General features: G+C 55.3%; 1 protein-coding gene across 4 annotated transcripts; it reads right to left on the bottom strand.

Moving 5' to 3' along the window:
* Positions 1-1,431: 1,431 nt before the first annotated feature.
* Positions 1,432-9,972, bottom strand: RAB4B (RAB4B, member RAS oncogene family). 4 transcript variants are annotated; one of them, XM_032842186.1, is made up of 8 exons: positions 9,786-9,972; positions 8,526-8,606; positions 8,169-8,283; positions 6,764-6,826; positions 6,523-6,677; positions 5,411-5,506; positions 5,176-5,308; positions 1,432-1,801 (listed from the first exon to the last, which is right to left on the bottom strand). In XM_032842186.1, the coding sequence occupies exons 1-7, from the start codon at positions 9,799-9,801 to the stop codon at positions 5,193-5,195; spliced, it is 642 nt and encodes a 213-aa protein (XP_032698077.1). In that variant the 5' UTR covers positions 9,802-9,972; the 3' UTR covers positions 1,432-1,801; positions 5,176-5,192. The 4 variants fall into 4 exon arrangements, with proteins under 4 accessions (XP_032698077.1, XP_032698075.1, XP_032698074.1 ...); XM_032842184.1 differs by lacking the exon at positions 9,786-9,972 and adding an exon at positions 9,385-9,710 and having other exon boundaries at positions 5,176-5,303; positions 5,406-5,506; XM_032842183.1 differs by lacking the exon at positions 9,786-9,972 and adding an exon at positions 9,385-9,695.
* Positions 9,973-10,240: the final 268 nt, after the last annotated feature.

Genomic DNA, 10,240 nt, shown 5'->3' with positions numbered 1-10,240 from the left:
CACGTGACCGCGCCTGCGGAGGAGACCGTGCGTGCGCAGGCGCGAGGCGCGCGGGGCGGAGCAAGGAAGTTCAGAACATCCCCCCCACCTCCAGATAGAGGAAATGGGTCTGTCATTTGCATACTGCACTCCGCCCCTTATGGGCGAGGGGAAGAAGGGTGTTAGAAAGGGCTGGATCCGGGAAGGGTTGGGGGGGGTAGTTCCGCGGTTAGGCCAAGCGACGTGGGAGGGGTATGCAAATAGGGTTATTTGCATAGGCCGGCCCACCCCATCAGAGTCCGGAGCGCCGGAGAATGACGTGTAGCCGGACCGGACAGTGGCATGCAAATCATGTTATTTACATGGTCAGCCCCTCCTCGCAGCCCCAGAATAGAGCTGTGATAGGCCAATGTCTGCGCAGTTAGTTTAAAAATGTATGTAAATACACATATTAGCAAGTAATTTACGTAAGTACTTCCTATAACGGAGGGAAAAAAGTGCGGAACATCCCTGATAGAGGAAGAGACTGAAAGGGATGCCACAGTATGACCCGTTCCACCCTGTCCTTTCGGGAAAAATTGTGGGAATCTGAATAAAGCAACCTAGGAAAGCCACGCCCGGTAAGCAAAGAAGACTTTTGTCTAACAGCCTCGGGTCTAAAACATTTTGGGCGACCCAGCCTGGAAGAACTATGCAGATGAGGTTATTTAAATGCCGCGCTCCCTCCACCACGGCCAGGTTTGGGGGAGGGGGTCAGGGGCTCAGGCCTACCCTGTGGGTGGGCTAGTGCGGACTTGGGGATGGCAAAGAAGTTGGGGATGTCCTGAAGGGGTTGCACCTGTCCCTGGCAGGGCACTTGCGACTATCAGTTCACCAGGACACAAAGATAGACACTGGTCTGAAGTATGCACAAGTCAGGGTTGCCCAAAGGCCTACCCTACTTAGGGTTCACGGTCACACACAGCTGTATCACGGGGGCCAAATTCACACAAGACAAACACAGACCTCAGGGCATAAACGCACAGTCACACGCAACAATCAGACACAGTCTGGGAACTTCCAGCATCAAACATGCATGGAGATCACCTAGAGGCCTGAATTTCCATTCCCTGGCCTTGGTCCCAAACAACACCAGCCTCATGGATACAGTCACCAAGGGCACAAAGTAGTCATGAGCAACGGTGTCACACACACAATCAGCACATATGCCTACAGACGCTGTCACACACACGTCACAGGACACCAGTGCTACACAGGTGGGCCTCCAGCATGCCTTAGCACAACACGGGCAGTTACAGATTCCCTCCACAGCACCACCTGAGTCACAGTGTCCCAACGCCACATCCAATCCAGAAACATGACCCCCACACACCATGACTCGTGGTTCTTCCATCAGGGATCTCTTCTGTTTCCTCTCCCTCCCCATCACCCCAAAATAAGAGAGGCCAAGACACAGGTGTAAACAATGCTTTATGGGGTGGTGGGGACTGGACAGGCCTCCAGGCAATAAATAACACGTACTCGCAATGGCGGGGAGCTGGGGCCAAATGCCCGGGTCTCAGGCTTTGGGAACTCTTCGAGTATGGTTAGGGGTTCTGGGGGGACGGGGATTAGCCAAGACAGAGGAAGCAGCAGCAGGTACGGATTCCCCCTTCCCCCGTGGCTCAGTCTTGCCCCTCAGCCAGGCCCCACCAGGCCAGGGAAGGGGGACAGGTGGCGGGGCAGCTTCTCTGGGGCCAGGACAGGTGAGGGGCTCGGCCTCCCAGGGCCTGGGTCTGGGCCCCGGCCCGAAGGGCAGGGCTGGTCCTGGAGAACGGATGAGCTGAAAAAAAAGCGTGTGGTGAACTAAAGGGACCCTGGGTCTACCTGGCTAGTGTCTCTGTCTCATTTCTGGGTATCTTCCTGCCTTCCTATCTGTGTCCGTCTGTCCATACCTTTCTCTCTCTTCCAGAGTTTCTGCACTGTCCGATTTTGTGTTTCTCATCTGCTGGTAATTTGGGGCTGTCACTCTGAGGGTACCTGCATCTCCCTGTTTGTCTCAGAGAGCTGACCCCTGGAGTCTGCAGAGGGGTATCTCAGTATCTAAATTTCACGCCCCCCTCCCTTGTATCTCTGTGTCCCTCTGTGTTTCTGGACTGCCTGGCTCATGCCAGTGTCTTCCAAACTGAGCGGACACCTTCGGTTAGTGCTTGCTGCTTCAGCTACAGATAGCATTACCTGGGAGCTTCTAGAAATCCGGAAAGCACTTCAGAATCTCTGGGGTGAGGCCCAGGCATCAGACTTTTTTTAAGCTCTCCAGGTGATTTCAATGTGCAGCACCGCATTAGTGGGCTGGGAAATCAGTGTGATGGGCCTTGGCCAATGTTTCAATGAAACAGAATAAAACAGAAGATATCAGAGGGGCATCATATATAATACTATTTGGTCCCTAGAGACACCAAGCAGTGGTGGGTGTGAGAGGCTGGGGGGAATGCTTAATGAGTACGGGGTTTCCTTAGGGCAACGAAAATGTTTTGGAACGTTTTTTTGGAACGTTTTCATGGCTAACGTATGCCATGTGAATTTCACCTCGACTAAAAACAAAAACAAAGAATATTAGTGCTAGAAAAACATGTTTCAGCTTTGATGTGTGTGGAACTGTATCAGATCAAGACGTCTAAAATGTATCTTCTCTTGCAGAGTGCAGTCAAAAACGTTTGAAAAAGCACGGTCTTATTACATTTGATTCACTGAGAGCAAACCCTTAAAAGCACGCCATTCTGAGCTCGCAGGTGAAGAATACACACCCATCCATTCCTACAAAGCCCCAGCCCTCATTTCTCAAGTCTTTAGGAAGCATCAGGCCCTGTGCTAAGGACTTTACATGAATTGATGTAATTAATCTTCTCAACACCCAAAGGAGGTAGGTACTATTATTAGCGCCATTCTGGGATTGAACCTTGCATCAGGCTCCCTGCTCAGTGGGGAGCCTGCTTCTCCCTCTGCCTGATGCTCTGCTTACTTGTGCTCTCTGTCAAATAAATAAATAAAAATATTTAAATTAAAAATAAATAAATAAATTAATAAAGAATTTGCCCAGAGTTGTGCAGGTAGGAAGCGACAGAGTCAGAGTTGAAAACCCAGGCACCCTGGTCTGGGATCTCTCACCTGTCACCTCCTTCCCTTCTCAGATGGGGAAGACAAACACAATAATGACTGAGTGTTCAGAGCTGAATGCTTTAAAACATAGGGAGCACCTGTGAGACCAGCCAGCTAGAGGTAGTGGCCCTGGGTGGGAAGGTTACAAGGGTCTGGCAAAGACTAGACGACAAGGGGCAGTTGGTGCAAGAAAGGAGGTTGGAGGGGCACCTCCAACTCAGTGGGTTAAAGCCTCTGCCTTCGGCTCAGGTCACAGTCTCAGGGTCCTGGGATCGAGTCCTGCATCGGACTCTCTGTTCAGCGGAGAGCCTGCTTCCTCCTCTCTCCTTGCCTGCCTCTCTGACTACTTGTAATCTCTATCAAATAAATAAATAAAGTCTTTAAGGAAAAAAAAGGAAGAAAAAAGAAAGGAGGTTGGAGGACTGATACGCCCCAGCGGAGCCACAGCGGGTGCAGGGGTGTGGAAGGAAACAGGGCTGCCCAAAACACTCACCCTTGACTTCTCTCTCTCAAATGCCACATCCATTCATCAGGAAATCATGTTGGCTCTGCCTTCAAAGTATATCCAAGGTCTGAGCACTTTTCCCCACAGCCACCCTGGAGCCGCCAATGGCTGGAAGCAGGGGAGGCGGTGGGGGGGAGGGGCTTGGGGGATTGTGAAGCACAGGGCGAATTGGCAGGACATACACACTCTCCAAGAGGTGGGGATGGGACCTTATCCTGTAGGGCCTTGCAAGCCCAGCAAGGAGTGTGGACCAAGCATAGGGGAAGCATGGCTTCCTGGAGGAGGGGAATGAGGGAGGAGGGAAGAGAGGGAAGGAACAGTTTCTGACAGAGGAACAGCATGAACGAAGACCCAGAGAAACGGGAAGAACTTCAGGGTGTCTGCAGCGGCCTGAGCGGTGGGGAGAGGTGTGAGTTGAGGCAGGTGAGGCTGGCAGGGCAAACACCAGGCTATGAGCTTCGGCTCTGTGGACCCTGGGAGCCATGGGTGGTTTTAAACAGGGGAGGGACAGGATCAGATTTGTGCTTTAGAAAGACCCAGTGGCTACATCAAGAGGGGGCAAGACTACAGAGACCAGGGAGGAAACAAACCTAGCCATGTCTCAGTCCCTCCTCTGCCTGTCCCCCCATCCTGTCCACCTCTGTCTCTCAGCTTGACTCTACAGTAGTCTCTCACTGGTCTCTCAGGAACCACTCCTGTCCACCCCCTCCTCTCCTCTATATGTGGCCAGAGGGATCCTGGGAACACCTGAATCAGGTTCTGTCCCTTCTCTGCTCAGAGCCCTCCCATGGCTCCCATCCAGCCCAGGGTACAACCCAGAACCTCCTCATAGACAACAAGGCCCTATCCGATCTGTTTCCCCCTATACCTAACTTCATCTTCTCCCTCCCTCCCCCCCCACCCCAAACACACACACATACTCTGCTCCAGCCACACTGGCCTCCATGGACTTCCTGATCCAGGCCAGGCATGCCCCTACCTCAGGCCCTTTGCAATGGCTGTTCTCTATGCCTAGAACACTCATCCCCCAGGGACCCATATGAACCCCCCCAGCTCCATTCCCCTCCTTAAGGTCTTTGGTCAAATGTCACCTTTTCAGTGAGGGTTTCCCTCATCATGGAATATCTCCACTGCTCACCTCTTACCTACCCTGACTTTCCCTTTATTTTTCTCCACAGCTCTTATCTTCTTACCTACCACGTCATTTTCTCATGTGTCTCGCTTATTGCCTGTCTCCTCCCAAGAGCATGTTGGCTCCACAGGGGCAGGGACTGTCTGTTTGGCCCACTGCTTGAACAGAGCCTGGCACACAGCGGACACTCAATAAATATTTGCTGAATTAGGCATGGGTGGGTCAGAGATCCCAGGCAGAGAGCTGGTGGCAAGATGGAAAGGACATCCCCAAGGCCAGGACAATGGCTCCTTTCACTCTACTGTTTTTGCCTCTTTCTCACTTTCTCTCATGGCCTCTCCTTTTCTGTGTCTCTGTCTCTGTTCAGTATTCCCCCCTGCCAGGACCCTACCCCTGCCGTCCCAGGGCCCCAGGCTCCCACCTGGCTCCGTGCACGTCTCAGCAGCCACATGGCTGAGGGGTGACGGCCTGGGCGCTCCGAGGCTGCCGCAGCTGGCGGAGGGAGGCATCCCCGTACTGAATGCCCGAGCCCATCCTCTCGGGGTCAAGCTCGCCTGGGAGGTGGGGGGCAGGGGAAAGGTCAGGACTGGTCCCCTGGAGACCTCTGGGCCCTGCCTTTCGCTCCCACTCCCACTCTGGGCAGTCAGGGGCCTCACCTGAGTCGATCTTGTTCAGGATGGTACGGGCACACTTCAGGAAAGCCTCTTCCACGTTCTCACCCGTGAGGGCACTAGTCTCCAGGAACATGAGCTCTGGGGGGCAGGGTCTCAGTCAGTCCCCACCCTCCCCTTGACTCTGACTGACCACCTCTCATTCTGCTCCTCAAGCATTCCACCTCTGCCCTCACTCCAGGCCCTTGCTCAGGCTGCTGCCCTGCCATGGAGGGCCCCCCTCCCCAGGTGGTTCCAGCCTACATACCTCCTCCTCCAGAAAGTCCTCCCTGACCTCCCAGCATGATCAGGTGGCCTCCTAGCCCACTGGGCTCCCACAGCCCCCTGTGCCTCCTCTATCCCAGCCCTGACCTCTCTGGAAAGGGTCCTGACTCCCTTCCCGCAAATGCTGGGCCCAGGGTGTCTTTACAGCTATGTTCCCAGCACCGCTAGGACAGGCCCAGGCCCACCATGGTCCACCCTTGAGCCACATGACAAGGCCTCACAGAAAATAAGAGCCAGGACTCCAGCCCACATCTTTCAGATGGCAAAAAACCATCCTCCAAACCTGGAGGTTACCAACTGGAGGGACACGGACAGACCCTGAGTTTAGTAGATGTTTGGCCAACACAGAAGTTTTCAAATGAGTTTACACTCACATACCTTTGGATGTGGCTGTCGGTCCTGTCCATGCCCCTAAGGCTACTGCCTGCTAACCTGGAGTCTACCCTGTCCTCTCTCCCCTACTCACAAAACAGGCCAGTCTCCCCGGGTCGTCGGGAGTTTGCAACCTCCACATTATGCCAACAGCCTGCACTTGTTGATAGCCCTTAACCCAGGGCCCGCTGCCTTATCCAGGCAGTGCTGAGGGCTCCCCAGGGACCAATCCCCTAAACCAGCCTGAGCTATGCGGGCAGAAACACTGTGATTCCCACTCCCCAGGTAAGGAAAGACAGCTGACGTATGGCAACACTCGAATCTGAACCCAGACCTCTCAGTGTCCACACTGCCCTGCTAGGCACAGCCACAGACAGCCGGGAGGCCCACGGGCCCCAGTGGACAGCCCCTGCCTCTCTCCTGAGGCCCCCTCCCCCGCTGGCCCACCACAGGGTCCTCACCGTTCTCCTGGGCAAAGCGAGAGGCCTCCAGGAAAGTGACCTCACGCTCCGGGTCCAGGTCTTTCTTGTTGCCACAGAGGATGACCACGATGTTGGGGCTGGCCAGCGTGCGGGCGTCCGTCAGCCAAGCAGCCAGCGAGTTGTACGTCTCCCGGCTAAGGAGAAGGGAGAGAGGAAGAAGGGAGGCAGGCACAGGCTGGGGGTCCCGCCCGGCCCCGCCCCACCCTCTCCGTGCACCCACCTGGTGATGTCGTACACCAGCAAGGCTCCAGCGGCCCCTCGGTAGTAACTCCGCGTCACCGACCTGTGGGGCCAGGGGGACCCAGTCACCCCCGAGACTGGGGTCTGCCCTGAGATTGCCCCCCTCTGCGGAGAGAGACTGGTGGTTCGGAGACCCCCCTTTACTGCTGGCCCATCCCCCCAAAGCTGGCGATGGTCTGGTCTCAGCACAATTCCCTTCTCTGCTGCTCTCTTTGTCTCCCTTAATCTCTGCCTCTCTTAGTGGTCTGCCTGTCTTCAACTCTCTCTGTGTCTCTGTCTTTCTGTATCTCTTCACTGGTTTGTGTCTTTCTGTCTCTCTTACATGTGTGTCTCTCTCATTCCCGAAGGCTCTCTATCTCTTGTCTGTCGCTCTGGCTCTGGTCCTCTCATCCTCGCTCTTGATTTCTCATGCATTCGCTCATTCCTCATTTCCTGACATCTCCCCTTTGCCCAGTTTGACCAAGTGCTCTGCAAGGACATCTGCTTGTCCCTCTTCTGCCCCGTCTCTGGGAGGCCCCGTTCCCAGGGGGGCCAATGGCCCGCATCTCTGCGTCACCTGTCTGGGTCTCCCTCGAACTTGGGCAATCATTCCATGAGCATTAAGCCCAGCACAAGCCGTATATCCTTGGCCCTCTATCTCTCTCGCTCAGCAAATCAACACACCAATATTAACTTAGCAGCTACTTGGTGCTGGCCTGGGGCCACACCTCTCTCATGTCCCTCCTCTCTCTGTCTCTGTTTCTCCAGCTCGGGGTTTCCAGGCATCGACCACCTTGTCTGCAGACCTTTCCTGAAGACATACTGTGTGCTGAGCCCTACACAGTTCTCTCCCCTCTGCCACACACATCCATATCTCCATCTCTGTGCCTTCACCTGTCCCACCCTCCCTGTCTCTGGCTCTGACCTGTTTCTCTCTGTGTCTCTTTATCACCCTTACCTTGCTCTTCTTCTGGGTCTCAGTCTTTCTCTGTCCCTTTCTGAGTGTACCTCTTTTCCAGTCTCCCTCTCTTTAGTCTCTCCCTTTCCACCTCACCCCATCGCCCCCACCCTGGGCGCCTCTCCCTGGGCACAAGTCTCCAACCCTCCAGCCACATGGGTTGATCAACTGCAGTCTCTCTAGGGTCTGTGGGTCTGTCCCTTCGTTATGCTTCTTTCTCAACATCATTTTCCCGCACTACCCCTGCTCCCTCTCCAAGACTCTTGCTCTCTCTGGCTATAGGTACCTGTACTCAGTCTCCATCTCTCTTCCCCCGCCTTGCCTGCTCTCTCAATGGCTGTGTCCGATCTCCAAGTGACTGTACACACCTCTCTCTCTCCCTGTCTTGCTCTCTCGTTTTCTCTCCTCCCTCCTCTGCCCCCCTCCCTTGGGAGCCCAGCCCACCTACCGAAACCGCTCCTGGCCGGCTGTGTCCCAAATCTGGAGCTTCACAGTTTTTCCACCCACGTTGACCACCCGAGATCCAAACTCCACGCCGATTGTGTGGTTGGAGTCCTGTTTGACTGGGAGTGGGAGGGAGAGAAGAGGCAGTGCAGGGGCTCAAAAGATTCCCTGTCCTCCCTGGCCTCCTCAGCCTGTACCAAACCATTCTCGTTGCTGGGATGACTGAGGCTCAAGGAGGATCTAGCAAAGGCGAGGGCCAGGCAGCCAGCACTGGAATTGTACTTACGGCCAGCCCTGCCCCTGCCCCCGCCATGCCCACACCCATAGTTCAGCGCTCCCAGGACCACTCCCAGAAACTCACACTTATTCTCAATGAACTGATGAAGGAGACATGATTTGCCAGTTCCTGCACTGCCAATCACCAGGAATTTGAAGAGGAAGTCTGAGCAGATGGAGCCAAGATCAGGGAAACCCATATGGAGAGAATGATACAGGGCAAAAAAATGGAAGCCAAGAGACCATCACAGTTACAAGGGGACAAAGAAACACACGCAGCAACAGAGCAACAGTAACAACGGTCACAGACAATTCTTACATAGCGCTTACCACATAACAGGCATGGTTCTAAAGTTCTTCACTACCGCAAGCTCACTTATTCCTCAGAAAAACTCTATGAGGGAGGATACTAAAAAGTATCCCCATCTTCCAGATGAGGAAACTGAGGCCAGAAAGGTTAACTGGCTTCCCCAAGATGCCATAGCTGGGCAGAGCTGGGATCTGAATCCAGGTCTACTGGCTCCAGAGTTCAAAAGTTTGGCTATTACCTAGTTAAAGCCTCTTGAAAGCCATCTTATCGAGGACTATAGGCTTGCCCTTGCCCCTCACGACTTCACCTCCAACCACAGTGGCCTTCAGTCTATTCCCTGAAAATGGCAAGCTGGGTCCCACCTCAGGATCTTTGCACTTGTTCCCTCGACTTTTCCCTGCTTGTTGAAGGATCGTAGCTCCTTCTTACTCGTACTAGAGCTATTTCTACCGCACCCTGTCCTCCCTCCTCCTCTTCATCCATCCATCCATCCATCCATCCTTCCAGATTTTTCAATTCTCATTTCCTCCATCCCTCCCTCTGCCCCCACGCTCAAGTGTAAGCCCCGGCCCTTGCCACGAGTCCCTCCCACCACTTAATTCAAGGACAACTCATCCCCAACCCCACTGCAGACCTCTCCAGCTAGAGCAGTCCCAGGGTCCACAGCATCCCCTCGGGGTTCTCCCAGCCCACCATCCTCCAGCCCTGCCATTCATAAGTCAGCCCCACCCCATCCACTCAGGCTCCGCCCCGACACATTAAGACCTACCCTTTCCCTCAAGGCCTGCGCAGGTCCATCAAGCTGGTTCCCTCAAATCCCGCCCCAGACGCGTTTAACCCACACACCAGCCCCTCAGGCTCCGCCCAAATTGATGGAGCTCAGCCTCGGACCCACTAAACCCCTCCCAGCATCCACTAGGCCCTGCCCAATGCCAGACCCCGCCCCCTGGCACATAAGGCCCCGCCCCACTCCCCAAAGGCCGCATCCTCCCTGGGCCCAGACCCCAGACCCCGACTTCGGCCCACCACCCTCACCGTAGGTCTCGGCCATGACTCGGTCGCGGCCGCTTGGGGCCGCAATATGGCGCCGCGGCCGCGCCTGCTCCTCGGCTGGCAGCCGCTCCACTCCGGCTGCAGCCCCGGCTCCTTCCTACTCCCGGGGCCGGCGCCGCCACTTCCGCCTCCACCTCCCTACGGCGCGACCCGCTAGGGCTGAGGGATACCAGGCCACGCTTCCCAGAGGCAGGGATTGGTGAGCTCGACGGCCGGCAGGCGGGACAAAAGGCGAGGATTGGCGGCGCAGAAGGGAGGGGCCAAAGGGGGAGGGACCAAGACGAGCGATTGGCGGAGCTAGTGGGAAGGGACCGTACAGAGATGCCTTGCCGACCTGAGAAACGGATTTGGTCAGGAGTACGGGTGCAGAGTCGAGACTCCGGATTGGGTAGGAGTGGGCTTGGGGGCGGGGACATGGCTGCAAAGAAGGGGGCATG

This window comes from Lontra canadensis, unplaced genomic scaffold (assembly GCF_010015895.1).
Source record: "Lontra canadensis isolate GAN:19392208 unplaced genomic scaffold, GSC_riverotter_1.0 scaffold125, whole genome shotgun sequence".
Lineage (NCBI taxonomy): Eukaryota > Metazoa > Chordata > Mammalia > Carnivora > Mustelidae > Lontra > Lontra canadensis.
Note: the sequence above shows the minus strand (reverse complement) of the source record. Positions and strands in the feature narration are given on the sequence as shown.